Raw genomic sequence first — 27,320 nt, 5'->3', positions numbered from 1 at the left:
TTAACATGTGAATGAAGTGGGCTTTTCATTTGCATAATGAAGCTAAACGAAGGCCATTCATCTCTGATTGGTAGCGCACTAAGGGAAAAGTATTTTCTAGAGATGAAATCTTCCTGAGATTTTCTTTTCCTTTTCTTTTTCTTTTTTTTTTTTTTTTTTTTTTTTTTTACAGGGACAGTGAGAGAGTCAGAGAGAAGGATAGACAGGGACAGACAGACAGGAACAGAGAGATGAGAAGCATCAATCATCAGCTTTTTGTTGCGAGACCTTAGTTGTTCATTGATTGCTTTCTCATATGTGCCTTGACCGCAGGCCTTCAGCAGACAATGTAACCCCTTGCTCGAGCCAGCAACCTTGGGTCCAAGCTGGTGAGCTTTTGCTCAAACCAGATGAGCCCGCACTCAAGCTGGCGACCTCGGGGTCTCGAACCTGAGTCCTCTGCATCCCAGTTCAGTGCTCTATCCATTGTGCCACTGCCTGGTCGGGGATTAAAGACTGATCCTGACAGGAGAAATTTCAGCCTGCCTCATTTTTTTTTTTTTTTTTTTTTTGTATTTTTTCTGAAGCTGGAAACGGGGAGAGACAGTCAGACAGACTCCCGCATGCCCCCGACTGGGATCCACCCGGCACGCCCACCAGGGGCGATGCTCTGCCCACCAGGGGGCAATGCTCTGCCCCTCCGGGGCGTTGCTCTGCCGTGACCAGAGCCACTCTAGCGCCTGGGGCAGAGGCCAAGGAGCCATCCCCAGCGCCCGGGCCATCCCCGCTCCAATGGAGCCCTGGCTGCAGGAGGGGAAGAGAGAGACAGAGAGGAAGGAGGGGGCGTGGAGAAGCAAATGGGCGCTTCTCCTATGTGCCCTGGCCGGGAATCGAACCCGGGTCCCCCGCACGCCAGGCCGAGGCTCTACTGCTGAGCCAACCGGCCAGGGCCCAGCCTGCCTCATTTTGACAGCTGTTTCTGTGTCTTTAATCAGCATTGGCTGTGTCCCACTATGATGTAATATTTGATGCTTCTGAGGCCTTGTGGGATTGTTGTGCTCCTATTCAAATTTGGCCACTGCTGGAGATCACACAAGGAGCCTGTGGCTACCAATTCCTTCATTCCATTTCTTTGCTCAGTTATGTGTGCTTAACATTTTCTCTCCTGTCTTCACTTTCCTTGTCTCGCCTCTTCCATCTCTCCTGTCATCACATCACCTCTTCTGGATACAGGTACAGTATTTTTAAATCCTTTTGGTTTTGACATGTCCCACTCACACCCAGAACCTGTTCATTTCTCAGATCTTTGTTTAGTGCCTACTGTGTGACAGGCATAGGGAGAACTAAGATGAAAAAAACTAGTTCCCTGACTGGTAGGAGTTTAGTTAAGTGAAAAATACCTATCATATTTCTTGTGCTGCTTCTAAGATTCAGAACACTTGGATCTAAGTAAATACCTTATTTTATCCTCCTTACAATCATGTGAGGTTATCATCATAGTACAAAGCAAGCCACAAGCTCTGGCTGGGTAGCTCAGTTGGTTAGAGCATTGTCCCAATATGCCAAGGTGTAGGTTCAATCCCTGCTGAAGGCACACACAAGAATCAACCAATGGATACATAAATAAGTGGAACAACAAATTGATGTTTCTCTTTCTACCTTCCATTCTCTCTAAAATCAGTGAATTTTTTAAAAATTAAAAAAACAAACAAATTACATCTTTGATTTTTCTAGCCTTGTTTAAAATATCACTCCCCCCCCTTTTTTTTTTGGTCCATGTTTGCATGAAATCAAAAAGTCTTGTTAATCCTCCACTTAAACTCATGATTCTCCATCATCCTTCAGTGTTTTATTGTCATAAATTGTCTTAAAAAAAATTAAGCAAGTTTGCTCACACTTCTCCTTACTTGTTATATAATAAATAAATATTGAGATTCCCCACATTCCTTAGGTAATCCAATATTTGTTTCTAAAGCACATATCTGAGTATTTATTTTACATATATGGTCATCGATAATAAACCTCTTCAGGGAAGGCCCTCACAGTATAAATCATTGTACCTTACAGAGCTTGATAGAGGTTGGCTAAATTTAACATAATTTTCAGAACTAACTTCTGTAGCTCCATTTTTTACTGGTGAATAAATTCTTTTCATTTCCCAAATGACTTCAGTGTCCCTAGCGAGTTTTACTTGTCTTCAAAAACCTTTTCTACAATTTGAATTTTCTTACCTTTCTTTACAGGTGACAGGTGACCCAGACAGTTTGATATTTCCTGAAATTAAATATTATAAGTATGGCCTGAATTTCTTCATCTATATCTATTACCTGAATTACTAAGTAATACAGCACCCAGACTTTGTCCTGTGGGTTCTGCTGATCTGTATGATCATGACCACTAATACTGCTGACTGGTCAGAAGCCTGTAAGCAACTGTTTGCAGATAGCAGCATGGATCCAAACCATCTGTCCATATATTTTCATCAGGATGTTTTGTGGTCTGACAGAAAATCCTTGCTGAAAGATCAAGTAAATTTTTCAATTTTTCTCTCCAAACCTCAGCACTTCATTATGGGAGGAAATTTAGATTGCTGAGGGGAAGTTTCTTTTAAATTCTGCCCAGTGCTTTGATGGGTAGTGCATGTGGGCGACATGGGTATAAGCAGTTACATTCAGCCCTGGTGGTGTGCTAGGCCGGGCAGATGCTCTCGTCTCCAGTAGCCAGATCTGATTTTCTGTGTGTGCTTGTCACTGATTCTTGTTTATTTGAACAAATCAAGACCATCAGAGTATTCTTAGACAACTTAGTGCCTTATTTGGACCTCTTTTTCCATCATCATGAGAGATATTAGAGTTCGCGATTGATCAAAGGTGACTTTTAAAGACTAATAAGGAAGTCACAAAATATGGCAAGCATCTAATATTCAGTCTTATGTTCCCAACTCTCTATCTTAGTCTCTCCAGGCTGCTAGAACAGATACCACAGATTGTGTGGTTTAAACCACAGATATTTATTCCTGACAGTTTTGGAGGCTACTAGGTGTTGGCAGATACAGTGTGTGGTAACAGCCTGTTTTCTGGGTCTCATAAGAACACAGTCTCAATCATGAGGGCCCAACCCTCATGACCTAACAATCTCCCAAAGGCCCTAATACTATCACATTGGGGTTAGAATTAAAAATACATAAATTTGGGGGGGGGTGATACAGACATTCGGTCCAAAATGTTTTCCTTCATTTCTCAATAAAGTATATGTAGATCCATCTCACTCTCTATCTCTTTGAGCAATTATTTGATATTTAGCTTCTCTGATTTTACTTCTTTAAAAATCTCTTGTTCGTTATTATATTTGCCTTTCAATTTCTGCTGTCACTTTCATTGCCTTAAATTTCTTGTTACCCTTTCTATATGCCGATATAGTTAACTTTCAGTTGATTTGTGTGAATAAAAAGAAACACACCCAGATAACTCAAAACTAATTTGTTCGACTTTGGGCTTTGAGATGATTTTGCATCAGATTTGCATTCCCACTTGGGTTTTATTTAAGCTGCTATTATCATTAGTTGACATTCCATAAGCATGTACCAGCTGGCTAATGGGCCAAGCAGGCAGGCCTGAGGAAGCTAGGTTAGGGTGGATCAGTGGAAATTGGTTGTACTTTGTTCCTGTGCCCAGAAAACTGTCTGCTTAACGACCTAGCTTTCTTAGACTTCTTGTTTGTATTGAACTTGATTTATTTTTTTAAGATTTTATTTTTTTACTTTTTTAGAGATGGGAGAGAGAGAGAAGTGGGGGAGGAGCAAGAAGCATCAACTCCCATATGTGCCTTGACTAGGCAAGCCTAGGGTTTCGAACCGGCGACCTCAGCGTTCCTGGTAGACTGACACTTGATCCACTGTGCCACCGCAGATCAGGCTGTCCAGAACTTTATACTCTAATAAAATGAATCTGTTTTACAAAGAAGCCTTTAAGATGCTTAAAGGATATAAGTACAAAAATGACCGCACCTAAAACCAAATTTGTATTATATTTTCATTGTTTATGTTCTCTTTTGTTGTAAGGTATCAAAAGTTACAGAATTAATATTAATATTTTAGGAAGCTTAAAGAACATTTTATTAATTTGGGCTAGGTGTGCAGAGAGATTTTGTAAATGATCTTTGTACTTGTGTGATTAGCATAAAACCAAGATGGCCAATAGCATTGTATTGTAAATGCAGAGGCAAAGGATTTGGATTCCCCCCCCCTCCCCTCCACACCTATAAGGAAGCGAGTGAATAGCTAGCCAGGTGCAGAGAGAGAAAGAGTAAATTAAATCTTTTCTTATATTGGTCCATTTACAGGCATTTGTCCCCATGGAAACTACCCCTCCCCTCCTGAAAGCATGTAGGTAATGTATGTATCTCTGGACAAAGGTTATAAGCTTATGCCTTGATGTCAGGCTCCCCCCCCATGTATAATTACCGTTATATAACCAGCCCCTAGAATATTATTAATACACACAATTTGGGACTGCCCTGTGTAAACTATATGCGGCCAGCATATTTAATAAATTTCCTCCTTTAATAAAACTTCAAAATTCATCTGGACTTGGTGTCTCTGAAAATCGGCGAAATTATGGATCGGATACTTTACAACACTATATATTTAGTTCTTATATATTCTAGTTTGCCTTTCCTGTATTTTCATCTTAGTTTATACTGTGTCATCACCTCATTACAAACCATCATTTCATGATGTTTATATTTCATAATCTTTGATAACTTAAGTATGTAGCCCCTGTAAAATGTGTGGTAGAGATTGGACTTGCTCTCTCCTTACCCAGGAATTCATTAGCGAAAGTTCCAGGCTACAGTAGTGAGGAAAACTACCTGACTCTCTTTCTCCTCCTTCATTTTGAAGGTGGTTTTATATTCAAGGAGCGAATGAATACATGATTGCTAGAAACTGTTGTTTTCCTTCTTGGAAGTAAAGCTTGTACAGTGGAAGTTGGGGTGGGAGGTAGCAAATACTCAACGTTCTTAGGACAAAGCAGTGAGAATCCTTCATTCCTTTCGCTCCTCCAGGATCAGCATGTGGCCCAGTTCTTCTGGAATGAGTGCAGAAGCAGTGAAAACTGTTAGTTCTTTTTTTTTTTCTCCATGTATTTTATTTTTTTGCCTTTCGCCAGGACTTTCTATGCAAAAGTTTGTGGAAGAGATGGGAAGTATAATAGATCAGGAAGTTTGTAGGCATAAACACATAGGTTTGTCTGTTTTGTTCCTCTTCTCTGATCATTAGCAATATTACCTCAGGCAAGTTAGTCAAACCAGTTACATATAAATCCATAACTTAGATGCACCCCAACCATGAGTATGTGGTACTGCTTCCACCTTTGCTGCGGGCTTTACCCATGAGAGGACAGACTGACTGACTGCCATACTCATGCACTCTGAGCCCCACCTCCATCTTTCAGCACAAGTGAATTCGTTTCACCTCAGGCAGTCTTTCTCATTCATATACCTTTTTTTCCTTTTGATTATAGTTGTAAATCAGGTTTCCTTAATTGCTGCAGATAAAGTTAATAGCAGTGCTGGAGATGATTTTAAATAAATCAAAATTACAGAAGAATCAGTGTCAAACTTCATAGCTGTTGACTGCCTAGAATATGTTTTCAGGATCCCTTCAAGGTTCCTGACTATTTGTTGTTTCCTGTAGGTGGACAGCATTTCTGCTGTATGGTGACACGAATTGGCTTTTGTAGGCTGGTCCAGAAAGTTAGCCAAACATTTTAACAGTTTTTATGGGAAAATGCATTCTAGTTTATTTGTAATGTACATTGTGTCCATAAAGTCATGGTGCACTTTTGACCGATCACAGGAAAGCAACAAAAGACAATAGAAATGTGAAATCTGCACCAAATAAAAGGAAAACCCTCCCAGTTTCTATAGGATGATGTGGCAGCATGTGCTCATGCGCAGATGATGATGTAACACTGTGTATACAGCGGAGTAGCCCACGGCCATGCCAGTCGAGATGTGGTCAGTACAGAGGAAAGTTCAGTGTGTTCTGTGGCTCGCTAAATTCAAATCCATGACCAAAGTGCAACGTGAATATCGGTGCATTTATAACGAAGCGCCACCACATAGGAATAACATTACTTGGTGGGATAAGCAGTTGAAGGAAACCGGCAGTTTGGTGGAGAAACCCCGTTCTGGTAGGCCATCAGTCAGTGACGAGTCTGTAGAGGCTATACAGGATAGCTAGCTACCTAAGGAGCCCTAAAAAATCTGTGCGTGAGCCCACATCGAACTGCACTGAATAGGTATGAAACTGGGAGAGTTTTCCTTTTATTTGTTGCAGATTTCACATTTCTATCGTCTTTTGTTGCTTTCCTGTGACTGGTCAAAAGTGCACCATGATTTTACGGACACACTGTATACATGGATTGTTCATACCGGGGAACTGTCTAAACAAGTATTTCCCTAATGATTTTTTAACAGCTTTTGTTGTCAGGAGCAGAGAAAACACATTTGTTGAATCCAAGTATGATTGATTACCTGTTTTTATTTGAAAACTACCACACTAATTGATGGGAATAGGGGAGTGTATTTGGAATACTTTTCCTCTATGATATTTTGTACTTACATCTATAAGGGTGAAAAAGGGTCTTTGTTTTTGAGCTGAATAGAATATATTTTTTATGAAATACTCTATAAGACGAAGCACTCAGATCCACATCAATGGTAAGTATTATTATTTTTTTTTCAGGGACAGAGAGAGGGATAGACAGGGACAGACAGACAGGAACAGAGAGAGATGAGAAGCATCAATCATTAGTTTCTCGTTGTGCATTGTGACACCTTAGTTGTTCATTGATTGCTTTCTCATATGTGCCTTGACCGCGGGCCTTCAGCAGACCGAGTAACCCCTTGCTTGAGCCAGCAACCTTGAGTCCAAGTTGGTGAGCTTTTGCTCAAACCAGATGAGCCCGCACTCAAGCTGGCAACCTCGGGGTCTCGAACCTGGATCCTCTGTATCCCAGTCCGACGCTCTACCGCTGCGCCACCGCCTGGTCAAGCATAAGCATTATTATTATTTTTTTTTTTTAAAGGTGAAAGGAGAAGTGTGTGGGGTAATCAGATGCTCTTGCCTGCTCATGATACCAGCTAGCTCGGCTGTGAGACAGCCTAAGTGTGTGGGTCCAGGGGTCAGAAGGCACACAGTTGCAGTTTCAGGTTGTCATTGACCCTGTCAGCAGGCCCTCCCAGGATGGATTAGAAAGTGTCACGCTGCTGCGTTAGCTGAAAAGACATTTTTAAAAGATTGCATTATTCCCTGGCTGGATGGCTCAGTGGTAGGGCATTAGCCCGGCATATGGAAATCCCGGGTTTGATTCCAAGTCAGGCACACAGAAGAAGCACCTATCTGCTTCTCCACCCTTCCACCTCTCCTTTTTCTCTATTTCTCTCATCCCCTCCTGCAGCCAAGGCTCCACTGGAGCAAAGTTGGCCGGGGCGCTGAGGATGGCTCTATGGCCTCTTCCTCAGCTGCTAGAATGGCTCTGGTTGCAGCAGAGCAACTCCCCAGATGGGCAGAGCATCGCCCCCTAGTTGGTGTACCAGGCAGATCCTGGTCGGGTGCATAAGGGAGTGTCTCTCTGCCTCCCCACATATCACTTCAGAAAAATACCAAAAAAAAAAAAAAAAAAAAGATTTCATTATTAATAAGAGTTTATTTTTTAAAAATGTATAAATTACAGGAAAATAGCCAGAAATATCTGTTGAAGATTAAGAAGGTGGTGAAATTGTTTGAAAGCATACGATTAGAAATATGGAAGTAAAGAAACCAAGAGAAACAGATAAAAAATAGCTGAAATTGGTTTTTGGAGGTTATTTGTTTATTTATTTATATTTGGTCGATGGGGAAGGGTGATGTAGAAGACTGCTGGCATTTTATTACAAGTCTTTAAATAATCTTTGTCTTTTTAAACTATGCATGCTTTGATAAAAGTAATATAAAATAACATTTTTATAAACATAATGTTAATACCATTTGAGACATATAAAGTATCTATAACAGTGTAATTAAATGTTTTTATATAGAATCAATATATAGTTATTCAGTTTCAGTTCATTCTGATTAGATTTATACTCCCACCTTAGTCTGTATTTGTTTTATATATATTTATTATACAATATATGTAAATTATATATATTTTTTACATATATATTGCACCCTTAAGCCTTTTTCTTTTTTATATATTTTTTTCATTTTCATTTTATTTTATTTATTCATTTTAGAAAGAGAGAGAGGGAGAGAGAGAGAAGTGGGGGGAGGAGCAGGAAGCATCAACTCCCATATGTGCCTTGATAAGGCAAGCCCAGGGTTTCGAACTGGTGACCTCAATATTTCCAGGTTGACGCTTTATCCACTGGGCCACCACAGGTCAGGCACTAAGCCTCTTTTTCTTAACCTTCTTATTTTTATGTCAGAAGTAATAGGGGTGATTGTCTTTCTATTTTATTACCCATAACACCTTGCACAGTATCTTAGACATAGTAGAGTCCCAGAATATGGTTGATAGAAAAGTTTGAAGGTTTTTAAAAATACATCTTTATGAAAATTACACAGAAAATACAGGTTCACTCTAGGAAAAAATAGAAAATTCAGAGAAGCAAACAAAAAAATAGAAATCACCTCATGATTCACCATACCATATTGATAATATCTCTTAAAATGTTTTCCTATGCAATATATATATATATATACTATATCTATAAATTTAAAATTAAATCATCTTATTTATAGGTATGGGCAAAGTATATTTACAGTTTATAATAAATAACAATGATTAATAAATATTAGTACAAGAATAAACTGTTTCATATGCTCACAACTGTAAATCTACCTTGGCCCACCCTAGTTCATTTTTTTAAACTTAGCTTTACATACTAAATATGTTATGAATGTCTTTTTGTGCCAAGTATTCATCTTCATTTTTAATGACTGCCTAGTTTTCTGCTATGTGGATATGCCATGATTTATTTATCTAAGCCTTTTAAAATAAACATTTAAGTTTCTACTCTTTTTGTTCAGTTAACAAGTTCTCTAATGATATCCTTGTACATATGGTTTTTCATACTTATTTGAATATTTCATAAGACAAGATAAAGTGGAATTTTAGGTCAGTAGGTATATGTTATTTCTAAGGCTCTTATCCTGTTGTCACATTGTCCTCTAGAAATGTTATGCCAGCTTCAGTCCCCATTTGTAGAGAAAAGAATATCCATTTCTCTGCTGTCTCACTAACAGAAGAAGCAAAACAGATCATTGTTGGGTTAATTCGTATTTCTTGGAATAATAATGCATTTGAACATTTTAAATATGGATATAGTTTATCATTTTGTCTTTAGTGGTTTTTATTCCAGTGTTTTTACCCATCATTTAAAAAGTTTATTTTTAATTTTATGTGTTCAAAACTATCAACCATTTTTAAAAATTTCTCTCCCAATTTTGAAATTTTATGTTTCAGAGCTGTTCCTTTCCTAATGGCATAAACATGGAATAAATTGATTTTCAGAATTGAGTAGGGTAACCACATCTCAAATGTCTTTTTTTTTTCCCATCAGGAAAGCAATAGAAGAACTGCTTAAAGAGGCAAAACGTGGGAAAACAAGAGCAGAAACAATGGGACCTATGGGTTGGTAAGTACTTGAGTAATCTTAAAACTGAAAAGAAATATTAAAGAGGAAAGTCTTCTTTAGCAAATATAGGGAATATAAAACTATGGATATAGAGGAAATCAACTGAGGCAAGAAGAAGAGAAGAATACTACTGAGGGCTGAAGCTGAGGAACTCGAATAACATGAAGAAATGGGCTGAGGGATGTATATGGAGACTGTCTGTCATGGTTTTTATCATCACTTTGATTCCCAAATCCCCAAGAGATACATAATCATTACTGTACCTAAAGGCATCTGTGTGAGAGTGTTACATCAGTGCTCATTGTTTAACAATTCTGTTTTAAGTGTAGTCATTAGTAAATTAAATTTTACTTTAAAAAATTCTGATTGTAACTTTTTGTTTTTGTGACAATTCAGCTATATAGAACTAAAGTTTACCTTTACAGTTTCTATACAAAATAGAGCTGATTAAAATTTAGTATTATAAACAAAGGAAAAATTTAGCCCTAAGAATCAAGTCTGATTTTTTAAGCATGACTTTAGCAATAGCATTCACATTCAATAAATATGCTGATTTTATATTTTTTATCTACCATTTTAAATTTACTGTGATGTTGTACTGTGAGCCATTCAAAAGTTGAATATAAAATAGAATTTCTGTCAAGATAACGAAGTAGGTAAAAGCTGAACTCACCTTATCCCACAACCTAATCAAAATTACAGCTAAACTACAGAACAATCATCATTGAAAGCTGCCTGAATACTAACTGAACAGAAGCCTTAAAACTAAGTATATGCAAAAGAAGCCACATGGAGACTGATAGGACAGGTAGACAAACAGAATGGGCTGACCCCACAGCCATGGTGTAGCCATGAAGAAACTGGGGGTATATTTTTGCTGTGGAGGTCCCTCCGAGAGGAAGTAGGGGTCTTAGCCTTACAACAAGCTTCCCAGCCCAGAGTTCTACGTTGGGGAAGTGATGTCCCAAACTTTAACTTCTGGTAAAAACTAGCAGGAACTGTGGTTGAGTGAGACAGATGGCTACTGGAATCCAAGATGTTACTCTAAAGGGCCTATGCTTGGACTTGCTGACGGACTCACTTACTCTAAGCTCCAGTACTGGGGTAGGAGCTTAAAAAGTTCCAAGAACATAAATGAGGAATTGAATTGTCTACCTTCAGGTCAAAGGCTTGAGGGGCAGCTTTCTCCTAGACAGAAGTGCAGGCAAACACATTTTCCTTTATTGAGACCAACCTCCGAAGAACCTGTGGTCACAGGCAGCCTCCAAGTCGGAGTCTTCATCAGCTTGGCTAACACACTCACCCTGCCCTGGTGATTCCCTGAGACCCCAACTCTACCCAAGTTGCAGGCTCCCCCAAGCCACTTCTAGTGGCTTCTCCATAAAAATGATTAGTCTTGGATTGTTTTGGGGACTTCCCTAAAATGTCTCAAAGGTTCACAAACCCCAAACAAGCAGCAGCTGGCCTAGCCATTAGCAGCCCCCAAGTCAGCAGTAGTGGCAGCCAGCCTTGGTTCCCAGTTTAGCCTCTCCCGTGTGCCTCCAAGCCCAGCACAAGTAAACAACCTTCTGCAAATCACTTTGTAGCTTATACCAGATGTCCCTGGGCCAGGCACAGGCTGACATTGGCCTGTACCAGCCCCTCCCAAAAGGTAATACACCTGATGGTCAGCTTCAGACCACACCAGAGCACCACCCAACCACCTCCACAAATGCCACAACCAGAGGGCAGACTCAGCAAGCACCAGAGCCCCACTAAAGTGACTTCTGCTTCATGGGGTCAGCCCCTGCACAATAGTACCTCTGCTGTAATCATGGTCATTCCTCACAGCTAATCAGCTTGAGGGTCAGTTTCTGTCATTGATGTGCCAATAATAATCAAGTCTTGAATATAGCAGGACGGGACAACTAAGGTGTCGAACTGGGATGCGGAGGACCCAGGTTCGAGACCCTAAGGTTGCCAGCTTGAGCACGGGCTCATCTGTTTTGAGCAAAGCTCACCAGCTTGGACCCAAGGTTGCTGGCTCGAGCAAGGGGTTACTTGGTCTGCTGAAGGCCCACGGTCAGGGCACATATGAGAAAGCAATCAATGAACAACTAAGGTGTCACAACAAAAAACACAATCCTACAAAGGATAAACCTGGAGCACCCAACTCAGATGACCAGGGAGATTGCATCATTGGACCCTTTATGAAGACTAGGAGACATAGTAGATCTACTTAATACATAGAAACAAACACAGGGAGATAGCCAAAATGAAAAGACAAAGAAACATACCCCAAATGAAAGAATAGGAGAAAACTCTAGAAAAAGAGATAAACAATTTACCAGATACAGAGTTAACACTGGTTCTAAGGATGCTCAATGAACATAGGGAAAGAGTAGATGAGCTCAGTGAGAACTTTCATAAAGACATAGGAAACATAAAAATGGGGATAGAAAACAAAACCAAAAAAACCCGAACCAGTCATTTGAAGAATACACTAAAATGAAGACTACATTATAGGGAATAAATAGTAGCATATATGAAGCAGAGAATCAAGTCAGTGATTTGGATGATAAGGAAGCAGAAAACACCAACCAGAACAGCCAAAAGAAAAAAGAATTTTAAAAAATGAGTATAGTTTAAGGGGCCTCTGGGACAACACCAAGCATACCAACATCCAGAAAGGGAAGAGAGAGAGAGCAAGGGATTGAAAACCTCTTTGAAGAAATAATGACAGAGGATGCATTCGGGGCAGCACTAGAATCTATGTAAACACAATAAATTAACATTAATTAAAAAAATAAAGGGTTATGTTTGATAAAAAAAAAAAAAAATGGCCTGACCAGGCAGTAGCGCAGTGGATAGAGCGTCAGACTGGGATGCAGAGGACCCAAGTTCAAGACCCCGAGGTCGCCAGCTTGAGCATGGGCTCATCTGTTTTGAGCAAAGCTCACCAGCTTGGACCCAAGGTTGCTGGCTCCAGCAAGGGGTTACTCGGTCTGCTGAAGGCCCATGGTCAAGGCACATATGAGAAAGCAATCAATGAACAACTAAGGTGTAGCAACAAAAAACTAATGATTGATGCTTCTCATCTCTCTTCGTTTCTGTCTGTCTGTCCCTATCTATCCCTCTCTCTGACTCTCTGTCTCTGTAAAAAAAAAAAAAAAATGACATGAAACTTCCCTAACCTGGTGAAGGAAATAGACATACAAGTCCAGGAAGCACAGAATATCTCAAACAAGATGAATCCAAGGAGGCTCATGCCGAGATACATCATAATTAAAATGTCAAAGGTTAAAGACAAAGAGAGAATCTTAACCTGATCCATGTTGGCACAGTGGATAAAGCATTGACCTAGAATATTGAGGTCACTGGTTTGAAAACCAAGTCTTCCCTGGGCAAGGCACATACAAGAAGCCAACTATGAGTTGATGCTTCCTGCTTCCCTCCCCTCACCTTTATGCCTCTTTCTAAAATCAATAAATAAAATCTTTAAAAAAAAAGAACCTTAAAAGTAGCAAGAGATAAGCAGTTAGTACAAGAGAGCTCCCATAAGACTGTCACCTACCTAACTTCTACCTTTTTAACAGAAACTTTGCAGGCCAGAAGGGACTAGCATGAAAAGCAATTATAAGAAAGGACCTACAACCAAGATTATTTTACCCAGCAAAGGCTATCATTCAGAGTCAAAAGAGAGGTTAAATGCTTCCCAATAAGAAAAAGCAAAAATATTCATCACCACAAAACCAGGGTGCCAAGAAATGTTAAAGAATCAAACCAGGCAGTGGCACAGTGGATAGTGTCAGACTCGTACACGGAGGACCCAGATTCAAAACCCTGAAGTCACCAGCTTGAGCGCGGGCTCATCTGGTTTGAGCAAGGCTCACCAACTTGAGCCCAAGGTCGCTGGGTTGAGCAAGGGGTCACTCAGACTGCTGTAGCCCTTCAGTCAAGGCACATATGAGAAAGCAATCAATGAACAACTAAGGTGCTGCAACAAAGAATGAATGCTTCTCATCTCTCTCCCTTCCTGTCTCTCTGTCCCTCTCTCTGTCTGTCTCTGTCTCTGTCACAGAAAAAAGAAACGAAATGTTAAAGAGACTTAAGAAGAAAAAGTAAGATAAAAAGTATGAATAATAAAATGGTAGTAAAAATATAGTGTAATTCTTAAGTCAGTAGGAGACAATGTAATTTTAAATGGACAAAACATTTGATAAATACTTCATCAAAAATGATTTAAGATTGGCCAATAAGCATAAGAAAAGATAACTTAAATCATTAGTTACAGCTACTACAACACGGACATTAGAATGACTAAATAAAAAATAAGAAAGCTTCTAGTACCAGATAAAGGAAAGAATGTGGAAAAAGTATTTGATGGAAAAGTGAAATTGTATAACCACTTTGGAAAACAGTTGACAGCTTCTTATCTACATACAGAATTCTTCCAACCATTTACCAGAGAATTGAAAACTTACGTCCATGTAAAAAGCTGTACAGCAATGTTTATAGCAACTTTATTCATGATAGCTCAAAAGTGTAAATAAACCAAATGTTCATTGGTTGATAATTAGATAAACAAATTGTGGTTATAGCCATTCACTCAGTATTATTCAGTAATAGAAAGGAAAAGAACTATTGATACTCACTGCATGGACAGATCTCAGAAGCATTGAGCTAAGGGAGCCAGACACAGAACATCACACAGACTCCATTTATGTGGCACTTTAGAAAAGCCTGAGCAGGTCATATTTGCCAGGAGTTGGGACTTCACTGCAGAACTTTATGGATGATCAAAACGTTTGTTGCTTACTAGTGTGGGTCTGTTTTACTAAGCATCTAGAAGACTTACATTTGCTTTAAAATTTAAACTAGAACTGGAGTGAGTGTGGCATTGCTTTTCCTTTTAGATATTTCATTAAATGATCTTAGTGAGGTAGTTGAGTTGTTACCAGAAAGAAATTGCTGAACTAAAGAAAAATTTTGTAAGCATGATGCCATTTTTATAAGAAAAAGACCATTTGGTGCTCTATACTTGAATGTATTTCATCAAAAGAATCTCTTCAGAAGCATTCTTGACAGAGGCCTTGGAGAAGCTGAAATATTGGCCCCTCTGACTTCTTTTGAGTGGACATAAAGGAATTTATAAGCACAAATTTCAGAAATGTGCTCAGCTTCATTGTCTACAAAGCTGTTTTTATTCTGGGCACATTCACTTCAGCTTGTCTGTGATCCAGTATAATTTTTGAGTCTCGTACCTATGGAACTTCAGTCCTTATATGCTTGGAAAGGCTTATCTTTTGGTACAAAAAGTTCCAAAGATCTAATCTGACAGAAAATGATTCTTCAGTTTTCTTGGCCTAGTTGTTTTAAGGGAAATGACATTTGGGGGTGCTTTTCTGTTTTGGCATGGGGTCAATCTGGTGATAAGGGGGACCATTACATTGTTCTATTTTATGTCATCAGCTTTTGATTATTGGAAAGCACATAGTTTCCCAGGTTCTTCTCCAGGCTTGTGCTTTTTTACACAATTGAATGTTCATGGAGCAGCAGTAGGTGTGTGAAGAGGGCAAGCACAGGCAACAGTAAAGAAGGCACTCTGCTGGCCTTCAGGTTGTTCATCTACTTGTGGAAAGGAACAAGGGAGCCAGTGAGCCCAGTGCAGCAGCTAGAAGGAGAAAGGGCTTGAACTTCAGAGTAACGCATAGAGGAGGCTCCTGGCAGTTATTTCAGGGCCACAGAGATCCAAAGGTTTTACTTTATAGTTTAAGAACATGGGGCCCAGAGAGGTTTCCTAGAACCCAGCCAGCCGACTGCTGATGGGACTAGAACTTCACTTCCTTGTCTCAAGCTTATTATTGTGTTAACATCAAAACACTACCAGTGCTTTCTGCCCCTGCTTCCCATATTCCTTTCAGATCCAGTCCTGAAGTTGCATCCGAGGGCCCAGATGTGCGTCCACTGGATCAGATAACTGTGTAAATGCTTTGTGCTGCTAAGGGAGAAGAGGCCATGAATGTAGCCTGTCATCTGTCCCAGCACACCACTGTTTACAGATCTGCTTCTGAACTTCGTCTTCCCATAGTTTCTTTCTTCTTGACAGTCCCCTAACAAGCAGAAAAACAGGGACAGGCTGGTATTTATCTTTGCTTCAGGACCTAGCACAATGCCTTAAATATGAAAGATTTTCAGATTTATAAAATAAATATTGTAGCTATGTGCATCTATGTCAACTAGTTTTTTTTACTGTTAGGTGTAGTGTTATACACAAAGTGCATTGAAAAACTTATCTGTGGGCCTCAGGACTGTTTTTTGTATGCACAGAAATTAAGAACTAAAGTTTAATAATGAGGGATCATAACAGTATAAAAGAATTTCTCATGTGGCCACACAGAGGCATTCAACTGCCAGATTGTAAACTGGAGCCCCGAGGGTGGTTATGGCAGCATTAAACAACAGTCAGTTGCGATCAACCACAGCCGTCTGGCATGTTGAAAGCATAGTTGTAATTGTTTCTTTGGGGTTTGTTTTAAACTTACATCCATGAGAGTGCCCAGATATGTGTACAGAATGGAAGATAAAATGCTGTATGCTGGTGTAGGGGTGGGTTTGGCTCTAAAATAAAGTGATGAATTGAGGTGCATTGTCTGGAATCTTGCTTCATGATCCCAGGGCCTCTATTTCCCTGACCATAAAAATAACCATAATTTCCCACTGCCTTTGTAATTCCCAAATATCAAAGTCAATTCAAGTGTGTTTGAGGAGCTCTCTCACTGCCTTTGTTGTTGTGGCGCTTGTGAGTAGTCAGCTGTCATTAGCTGACTTGACACTGTACCGATCTGCTTCTTGGTACCTGTGTGGACAGAAAAGCCTCAGCCGCATGTGTACTGATGGGCCTTTTACCTACAGTTTCTTTTTTCTTTTTTCTTTTTTCTTGTGGGAGAGACAGAGAGTCTGAGAGAGAGAGACAGATAGGGACAGACAGGAAGGGAGAGAGATGAGAAACATCAATTCTTCGTTGCGGCTCCTTAGTTGTTCATTGACTGATTTCTCATATGTGCCTTGACCTGGGGGCTACAGCAGACCGAGTGACCCCTTGCTTGAGCCAGCGACCTTGGGCTCAAGCTGATGAGCCTTGCTCAAACCAGAGGAGCTTGCGCTCAAGCTGGCGACCTCAGGGCCTTGAACCTGGGTCCTCCACATCCAATTCTGACGCTCTATCCACTGCACCACCACCCGGACAGGCTCACCTACAGTTTCTTTCCCTGACCATTCTGTAATCGGCCATCTGATTAGACTGCAGCGTGTCTTTCCTCCACTCCTCTGTTCTCTTCTAAGGTAGTGCTGGGAGGCTGAGCTCCAGAATCAGACTCCCTGCAGTTGGAGAGATGAAATGAGGTGACATTGGTAAAGTAGTAGCACAGGGTGATTGCTTTATAAGTGTCAGTTAGCATCCCCATTGTTATTTTTATTGGCTGGTGATCCTGAGTCTCTACTGGATGGGTCATATCCATGGGACTATTTTAGAAACCCAAAGTGGCAATTCCATCCTTCAGCAATAGAGAGACAAAAGTATTAAAATCTGAAAAAAATTACATTTGTTTACTGGTTTTCATGAGTCGAGTATGATAACTGCAGGGAAAAAATGCCTCATTTTTGCAAATTATATTTCACAGTGTTCCTAATCCAAAAACAAATAAATAAATATTGTATTTCCCCATGTATAAGATGCACCCTTTTTTGGAAAATTTGGGGTCTAAAAAACTGGGTTCGGCCCTGGACGGTTGGCTCAGTGGTAGAGCGTCGGCCTGGCGTGTGGGGGACCTAGGTTCGATTCCCAGCCAGGGCACATAGGAGAAGCGCCCATTTGCTTCTCCCCCCCCCCCCACCTTCTTCCTCTCTGTCTCTCTCTTCCCCTCCCGCAGCCAAGGCTCCATTGGAGCAAAGATGGCCCGGGCGCTGGGGATGGCTCCTTGGCCTCTGCCCCAGGCGCTAGAGTGGCTCTGGTCGCGGCAGAGCGACGCCCCGGAGGGGCAGAGCATCGCCCCCTGGTAGGCAGAGCATCGCCCCTGGTGGGTGTGCTGGGTGGATCCCGGTCGGGCACATGCGGGAGTCTGTCTGACTGTCTCTCCCCATTTCCAGCTTCTGAAAAATACAAAAAAAAAACAAAACTGGGTTCATCTTATACAGTAGTTTTAGATTTTTTTTTACTTGAATTTTCTGCTTTTTCTTACTTGTTGTCTTTGCACTCATTGTTTCGCACTGGTTACCTGTATATTACGATAGGTTACGTTTTGCCATGTTCTACCCAGAAATGGCTCAGAAAAGATTTTCATACAGTGCTGAATTCAAGCTAAAAGTCATCCACTTTGCAAAATTGAATGGAAATCATGCTGCTGAATGTAAGTTCAGTCCTCCTCCAACTGAGAAATCAATAAAAACTATGAAAGAAGAAACCCTACTTGAAAACGTCATGGTAGAATGAGGCCATAAGAGGTAAGTCAGCAAAATGGCCTGATTTAAAGAGGGAATTGAAGATATAGATTGAAGAGCAAAGGGCATTTGGAATTCCTGTGTCCACAAAGATTGGTTCAGCATGAGGCAAGAAGAATTGTTGATGAAAAAAAGTTACTGGCCCTGGCCGGTTGGCTCAGCGGTAGAGCGTCGGCCTGGCGTGCAGGGGACCCAGGTTCAATTCCTGGCCAGGGCACATAGGAGAAGCGCCCATTTGCTTCTCCACACACCCCCCTCCTTCCTCTCTGTCTCTCTCTTCCCCTCCCGCAGCCAAGGCTCCATTGGAGCAAAGATGGCCTGGGCGCTGGGAATGGCTCCTTGGCCTCTGCCCCAGGCACTAGAGTGGCTCTGGTCGCAGCAGAGCGATGCCTCAGAGGGGCAGAGCATCACCCCCTTGTGGGCGTGTCGGGTGGATCCCAGTCGGGTGCATATGGGAGTCTGTCTGACTGTCTCTCCCCGTTTCCAGCTTCAGAAAAATACAAAAAAAAAAAAAAAACCAATAAAAATACAAAAAAAAAAAGTTACTGATTTCAAAGGAGGACACAATCGGTGCTTCAGGTTCATGAAACAGAATGGACTAGGCATGTGTACACGCACCAGACTTGTTCAAAAGATGCCTGAAAGCTATGAGCTGAAGGTCCTTGAATTTCATCGTTTTGTCATTCCATGTCGGAAGACACATCAGTTTGAGTTGGGACAGATTTCAAATATGTACAAATTCCCTCTTCAATGTGATGTCCCAAGTGACAGAACTGTTGATAAGAAAGGAATGAAAACTGTAACTGTGAAGACAAGTGGACATAAAAAAGTCATTATACAGTTGTTCTAGTTTGTTGTGCTGATGGAAGCGAGCTGCCTCCTATGCTGATTATCAAATGCAAAGCAATGCCAAAAGAAGACATTCCTTGAGGAGTGATTGTCCACATTCCTGACAAGGGTTGGTTGGAACAGGATGGGATGAAGATCTGGTTTGAGAAAGTTTGAAGAAGGAGACCGGGTGGGCTCTTACACCAACCTGTCCTATTGGTGCTTGATCAGTTCAGAGCACACATAACAAAAAACACAAATAAGATTGCTGCAGAGCAAAAAACAAAACTTGCTGTCATACCTGAAGGCTTGACATCCCAGCTCCAACCATTTGATGTCAGCATTAACAAACCCTTCAAAGCTGCCATGAGAGATGAATAGAATCAATGGATGAAGTCTTCTGAGGATAATTTGACATCAGCAGAAAGAGTGAAGAAACCAACTATAGGAGAAGTTTGTGCCTGGGTGAAAAACCCTGGAATAATACTAAGATTGAGATCATTGTCAAGTCATTTAAGAAGTGTGGCATTTCAAATGCTATAGATGGAACTGAGGACAAGGCAATATATGAAGGAAGTGATTCATCATGAGACACAGATGAGGACAAGCTAATGGATGTGTTTTGACAGTGAGAGAGGAGTTGTATGAATTTTATGATGAATAAAACTTAATTTATGTAATGCTTTTTTTTTCAAATTTCAGGCACCAATATTAAGGTGCGTCTTATACTTGGGGGAAATACAGTAAAAAGCCTACAGTCCTGCATAACCTCAATCAGTCTTAGTCTGCTTAATGCAGAGTCTCTGGAATGCCACCTCTGCCAGGGCATACAGAGCCCTTTGGTACAGCTTCTCGACTGACAGCTCTGAAGTGATGGGATGGGGTGAGCACACAGTACAGTGTTCAGATGGTGTGCTATAGAATTGTGCACCTGTACTTTTACTAACCAGTGTCACTCTAATATATAAATTTAAGAAAAGAAAGTGAAAGGATGGCTTTACATTTAAAGTTTAACGTAGATAGACTGCTGGGTCTTCAGTTTGACGGTGTTGTTAGGAGTACTTTCTAGAGCAGTTTTAGCCTCTTATTATATTTTTTTTACATGAATTTATATTGTTAGCACCTGTTTCCACACAAGCTAGTATAACTTTCTAAAACCAAAAAGAAAAATAATTAGCAGGGTGAGAAAGTTGACGTTGTGCAAGTCAGAGCTGCAGAGAGGAAAGTGGCCATCCTGTCCCGTGGCCTCTTTGAGTCCCCCACACCAGCACATCATTGGGCACAGCCAGTGACATAGAGAGAGCAGACACATTGAGTGGCCATGACCTGTGTGCCTTACTGCAGGGCTCAGGGTTTCACCATAGTGCTGGTATGAAAAAGGCTGTGAAACAGTTGAGTTAGATACTCATTAATGCCAGATGCTCTTCTAATGTTGGCTTGCCACAGCATCTCAAGTTGCCACAGCAAATTAAGTTGCGTCTTATACATGTGGAAATATGGTAATTTTCTGAAGGATGAACATAAAGAACATGAACAGAGGATTTTTAATTGGGAAGAAACCATGGAGACCACCTGCTTACGTCAACCTTTAGTTTTATATCTGAGGACCATCTGTGAACATTTTACAGAATATGAGGAAATGCAAATTTTAATCACCTATTTCCCATGGACCCTGATCTCTATGGAGAACTGAGATAGCTTAGAAGGGAAACTGCAGATATCAAAGTCTAATCCTTCTAAATACTGAAACTTTAAAATTTTAACTTTTTATGAAAATTTCTGTAAAATATCTAACTTTTTCTTGATAGCTCAGACGTTTTTTGGTTTTGGTATTTATTGGGGAAACATCAGATATAATACTTTTCTTGATTAGTTTATTATCCCAAGTGATACTATTTTTATTTTTTTTTATTTTTCTTAAGTGAGAAGCGGGGAGTCAGAGAGACAGACTCCTGCATGCGCCCCAACTGGGATCCACCTAGCAAGCCCCTTATGGGGTGATGCTCTGCCCATCTGGGGCGTTGCTCCATTGCTAGGCAACTGAGCTATTTTAGCACCCAAGGAGAGGCCATGGAGCCGTCCTCAGCACCTGGGACCAACTTGCTCCAACGGAGCTATGGCCGCAGGAGGGGAAGAGAGAAAGAGAAAAGAGCGAGAGGGAGGGGTAGAGAAGATAGTTGCTTCTCCTGTGTGCCTTGACTGGGAATCAAACCTGGGACATCCACATGCCAGGCTGATACTCTACCACTGAGCCAACTGGCCAGGGCTATCCCAGGTGATTGGAAACTGGGATGTTCTCTTGAGTTGCCATCGTGGGAAAATTCCTAGTATATTAACTTATTTGATAATGATATGTATATTCTTTTTCAGGAATAGAAAGTGAATAATAATAATATAAGACTGTAGTTCCTTGTTTAAAACCCTTGGGTCCAGATTATCTTCTAAATTTAGGTATAAATTTCCCACTTTGGAAAGGCGCATGTGGGATGTACCACAGGTGTCCCTGGTGGCACTTGCTCAACACATTGTCATTTCTTCAGCAAAACATATGAGTGCCTATCCTAAATGGGACAAAGACTAGATATATAAATACCTTGGTGTGAATTTAAGTCAGATTATGCTGCCAAATGAGTTGTGATGTCATAAAAAGAACTTGATTTCCAGAGGTTTTTAAATTTTAGAATTGTGGGTAAGAAGTTATGGATCCGTTGGTAACATGTATTGAAAGTTTGCTGTATGCCAGGCACTGTGCTAAGTGCTTTGTGCATTATCTCATTGAATCCCCACAATAGCTTTACAAGGGAAATGTTTCTGACTCCCATTTACAAATAGGGAAAACTGATTTACAGAGGAGCGAAGTAACTTGCCCATGGTCAGACAGCTAATTAAGTAGAAGAGGTGGGCTATGCACCAAAGCTAACATTTACTAAGTGCTAGTTAATAACAGGGATTATTCCAAGCACTTGACATGTTCTCATTTGTTCTACTATTATCCCCAACAGGAAGATAATATAAGGTGTCCCACATTCAGTCTGATAGTATGATTCCAGGAAAGGTGTGCTCGGCCAATATTCCATGTTGTATGAGTCTATAGCAATAAAATAGCTAGCTGTGAGATTCAGCAGAATTAATTGCCACATTAAGTCCAAAGCAGCTCTCTCCCAGTGGATTTCCTGAAACATCAGTATTGGTGTTACTCTCTTTATATTTTAATATATTTAGTGCCGATTTTATGATTATACTGAATTATTTACTACATGTACCTTCACATTTGCTTGCAACTACCCCCTTATCTGATTGCCTTGCCTTATTTGTTAACAGAGTTAAAATGAGCACTTGATATCATTTCTAAAATGTGCCCTGGCATGTTTGAGAGAAGTCACTCGAAGCCTTCCCACTCCTGCCTTCAAGCAATTCAGTTCTAAGTCATCCTTGAGTTTTCACCTTGGATGGTGTGCTAGGCATAACCAACATTAAAAATGCCACCTTTGGTATTAAAAAGAGATGCAAATGCCAGTTTGCTTGTGGATATTCTGGAAAATGCATTCCCTGAGTAGCTCTTTTGGTCACTTTGTTGAGAGAAGGAAGCGTGTTCTCTGAGAGCCCTCGCTCTCTCCATTAACTCTGCTGTTCTCTAATGGAACAAGAGCTTTGTTCATCTCGGATAATCAAGGGGTGTTAAAGGTGATCTCACACTGAAGATAGCAAAATATAGTAGAATTCACCAGGAGTTACAAAGGCTTTGCTTTAAAATCCTGGATTATTGTCCCATTGGCTATAATTATTTTTCCTCATTTGTTTAATCCAAAGAAGAACTGACTAGTTTTACTAGCACTGAGATGGCCCAGTCCAATGAAAACACCACAGGATTCTTCTGTAGGTGGGCATTTTCTCCACTGTTCCTAGCCTTTGATATCCAAAATATGTATGTGGCCCATTTGTTCATAAAAATGAGCCACAGTTGACAAGGAGGGGCTCTTATGTTTTGTGTTTCACATGAAAGGATAGTGTTTCCTGTAGGCTAGCAGTGCTGCGCTGCTTTTTGACACTGGTGTGTCATGTTCTTCTGAATCTTTTGCTCAGAGTTGGCAGTGGTTTAAGTTTCTTCACCAAAGCAGTACCTGGACTCAGTGGTGCCCTATGAAGCCACTGCAGTAAGAGCTTGGCCTGCCTTCTCATCACACTCTCGTGTTGCACAGGGCACCCGACACTGAGGTGGAATAAATTACTTATTCTGACCTCCAGGAGGAATAAGTCACTTTGCCTTGTTATGACTCAGGTAGCATGACGGAGTGCTTTTCCTGGAGGCTCAGTGAAGCCCTACAGGGCCACAAGGAGCTGGTAGTTTTCTCCCCTCAGCACTTGCAGACTTTGTTATCACCTTTCCTCTTTGCTCCTCATCTCATTCACTGTGACTTCTAAACTCCAGGGCTAACCCTCCCCCAAAAAACTGTAATGCCATCACTACCTCTAAATGTTCCCACTGCTTCTACTGCACTCCACTGTCCTTCTCTCTCTACATTCCTTTCTCTCTCATTCTGCCCTAGTTCATTCCCCTGCCACCTTCCTGGCCTGAGCATGAGCTGCGCCCAGCAAGCTCGGTGTATGCACCATTGCTGGCTCTTAGGTGTTTTCTCTGTCTGCTCACACTCAGAGCTGCTTATTTGCAGCAGGAGACTTTTCTTTTTCTTCTCCCTTTACTTCTAGACTCAATGCCATTCTGGTTGCCTAAGGTGGTCTCCTCCACATAGGTGACACTCAAGCTGAAGACTGCTTGTATTTCACTTACATGGTAACAGATACAAAATTATTACAGTGGGGTGTTGGTGGGCTGATTTGGAAGTATTTTGTGGGATTTTCTTGGAATCAAAGTTTGATATAGAGATGGAGATTATAGAGTTCTACATGCATCTTGTTCAATCAATACCAGCCAGCCTAATGTTGGGGGTCAGCCCCCACCTAAAATTAGCTCATCATATGGCAGATGGCTCAAGCAGGAGAAATGTACAAGTTTTCATATTTGTGGGGTTTTCATTTCCAAAATGATAGGTTTGCTACACCTGAAAAATAAATATCATGGTATATAAGTGTAACTCAACATGTTAATTAACAGTTTAATTAGTTATATCCTCCCTCCTGGATAACCTTGAATCCTGAAGCTACTCAAATAAACACAGCCCAGAAATGCACCCAGAGGGTGGGCGAGTGTACAGTGCTCCCCAACAGAGCACAGACTGCAGTCCCAAAATAGGAAGTAGAAGAGGTATTTAAAAAGTAAAAGGTGATTAGCCTGATGAGGTGGTGGCGCAGTGGATAGAGCATCGGACTGGGATGCAGAGGACCCAAGTTTGAAACCCTGAGGTTGCCAGCTTGAGCGCAGGCTCATCTGGTTTGAGCAAGACTCACCAGCTTGAACCCAAGGTCGCTGGCTCAAGCAAGGGGTCACTCAGTCTGCTGTAGCCCCACAGTCAAGGCACATGAGAAAGCAATCAATGAACAACTAAGGTGCCGCAACGAAGAATTGATGCTTCTCCTCTCTCCTTTCCTTTCTGTCTGTCCCTACCTGTCCCTCTGTCTCTCTGACTGTCACAAAAAAATAAAAATAAAAGGTAAAAGGTGATTACTGTGTTTTCATAGATTCTTCAGACAATTTTTATTTCTAGAGTAGATCATTTAGCTCCAGTAAATAGTAGGTTATACTTTTTTATTTCTTAGAAATGAACTCATTTTTACCAATTGGTAATTAAAAGCAAGCCAAAATATATTTCATTCAAAATGCAGGTTGTAGTCAAATCAGTTGTTTATTGTTTAAGGAGAAAATATTAAATGATTTTGTTATCTTGCATTGCAGTCAATACGGTACATGCAAAGCAGTAGAGAAGTTAGTCCCAATGAGGAAGAAAGAGCGGAAGTGTTGAGATGAGGACCTGCCAGTAGGCCGCAGGAAGCCTCAGATCTTGCTTTTCCCCTTGTACTCAGAGTTTACACTAGGTGGCATGCAAGGAAAGCTGACTGGGTTCAGCAACTTGCTTCTGTGATGGAGAGTCTTTGGTGGCAGCCATCCATGCTTGTGGACTCAGCTGTGGAGTCACTCTCTGATCTGTGATTGTTTTCTTTCCCCTCATCACCAGGATGAAGTGTCCTCTTGCTGGCACCAATAAAAGATTTCTTATTAACACAATTAAGAACACACTCCCCTCCCATAAAGAGCAAGACCATGAACAAAAAGAGGGCGATAAGGAACCTGCGAAGAACCAGAACCAGAAAGAAGAAAGCCGGAGGAAGCAAAGAGCCCACCCTTATGAGCACAGCTTCCCAGCCCAAGGCACAGCCGCTTGCTCCCCGCCGAGAAAGCAGAGCAGACGGGACAAATATGAGAAGCGGTCAGACAAGCGATGAGGCAGGCACAAGAATAAGCCAGACTGTCCCCAGCCATGAATACCATCACGCATGGGAGACTGGGGTGTGCAGAGAGGGTTATTGAGGATGTGCCTTGAGCCGGCAGAGCAGACACCTAAGAGCAGTTTTTGCAGTAGGTCCTTTGTTGTTGCCACAAGCAGGAAATGGCCTAGATGCTCTTCAAGGCACTTAGTACAAAGGGACTTGCTTTGAAGATGCCTTGGCAAGTGTAAGCTACTTCAGCAGTGTAGTATACATATGTATTGTTTCTGTTTTATCTCATTTAGAAGTTGGCTTCAAAATAAATCTAGAACATAAAGGTTTTCAGATTGTTAAAACTAGTTTCAGCTTTTTGGGTGTGCTGCAATTTTGGTCATTTCTTAGAATTTCTCAAAAAATGAAATACTTGTAAATCCTATACTTTACCTTTTGGGGTGACAAATTTAAAATTTAGAAATCATATTTAAGAAAAGCTATAGCCTTCCAAGGGCTAGATATTTAGCAAGGAACAATGTAATAAACTCAGAATGGCTTTGAAATTAGTGCCCCATGTCAGTAAGCAAAGCACATTCTTACACTCATTCCCGAGAAAGAAGTTTTTCTATGTTTAATTTTTTTGAATATGTAAGTTTTAAGTGGTGCTTTAAAAAGAACTCTTAAAAGTTAAAATGGATATAATTATTTTAATGCTATGTCTTATTTAGCTAAAGACCTGTGATAACCACTCTTAGCATATAGTTGTTTCAAAATTGTTAATTTTAAATAAAAATCTGTTTACAATGCCTTTTGTTGTTTTCAATATCAGTGTGACTGTTTTAACATACAAACCTTCAAATCTGTATTATTCCTTTTATACTCAGGAAAATGTCAGCAAGCACCATCCTTCCTTGTCTACAAAAGGAAGAAGAATTTGTCTCCCTGTGAGCCGCCCCCCTTCTAAAAGCTAGAGAGGAGCACCTTAGAAAAGTTCACTTTGTGATGTTTATAAGAGAAACCAGAATAATAGACTGTCTTGCTCCCCTTCCTCCCCCCCCCCCCCCACCAAACTGCTCTGCCTCACCCTCATTCTGCTCTGAGCTAAAAGCCCAGGAGTGACAAACATGTGCGTTCTCACTCCATCCACCCTTTTTCTCACCCAAGACCGAGTCTCATCTGTCACTCTCGAACACACAAAAGGAAATACTTAGTTTATTTGACTTTATCTAAATCTAGTTGTGCATTAGCCTATGTTATTTATACTAAGTTTGAAATGTTTTGTATTTAAATATTTTTCAGAAGTAGCTAGAGTCGTGACGGGTTTTTTTAAATTCTTATTATAATTAAGTAAAATAGAATTGAATAATTTGTTAAAGGACGAGTGCTCTACAAATAATTTTTCCTTTAAAATTTTTATTTAATTTTTTTTTTCAAAGTGAGAAGTTAGTAGGGAGGCAGACAGACAGACCACATGCGCCTGACTGGGATCCACCCAGCATGCCCACCAGGGGTCAATGCTCGGCCCACCTGGGAAGTTGCTCTGCTGCAGCCGGAGCCATTCTAGCGCCTGAGGTGGAGGCCATGGAGCCATCCTCAGCATCCTGGGCAACTTTGCTCTAATGGAGCCTTGGCTGTGGGAAGGGAAGAGAGAGAGAGAAAGGAGAGGCGGAAGGGTGGAGAAGCAGATGGGCGCTTCTTCTGTGTGCCCTGACTGGAAATTGAACCCAGGACTTCCACACACCGGGCCAATGCTCTACTGCTGAGCCAACCAGCCAGGGCTAAAAATTTTATTTAAATTTTTTAAACATACTTCTGAAATTTTTATTAGACTCTTCAAAATCTTCATCAAGGGTTTCCATGGTTTCCTGCATATAAATGTTAAGAGCAGAATATCTGTTCTAATTCCAGATCTATACAGTAAATGTTAGGGAAGGACCGGTCCTAAGAAACACAGTGGCTACCTCCTACTTCTGTGG

General features: G+C 40.9%; 1 protein-coding gene across 1 annotated transcript in view; it reads left to right on the top strand.

The window, feature by feature from the left end:
• The window catches only part of LOC136325117 (protein POLR1D), a 50,765-nt gene extending 24,613 nt beyond the window's left edge, over window positions 1-26,152 (top strand). The window contains exons 2-3 of the mRNA XM_066258965.1: window positions 9,589-9,663; window positions 25,101-26,152. Coding sequence (XP_066115062.1) covers window positions 9,589-9,663; window positions 25,101-25,368 — 343 coding nt within the window. The 3' untranslated portion in view covers window positions 25,369-26,152. The remainder of the gene's footprint in view (window positions 1-9,588; window positions 9,664-25,100) is intronic.
• Window positions 26,153-27,320: the final 1,168 nt, after the last annotated feature.

The sequence above is a fragment of the Saccopteryx bilineata genome, chromosome 2 (assembly GCF_036850765.1).
Source record: "Saccopteryx bilineata isolate mSacBil1 chromosome 2, mSacBil1_pri_phased_curated, whole genome shotgun sequence".
NCBI lineage: Eukaryota > Metazoa > Chordata > Mammalia > Chiroptera > Emballonuridae > Saccopteryx > Saccopteryx bilineata.
The sequence above is the reverse complement of the archived record's forward strand: the minus strand, read 5'-3'. Positions and strand labels throughout refer to the sequence as shown.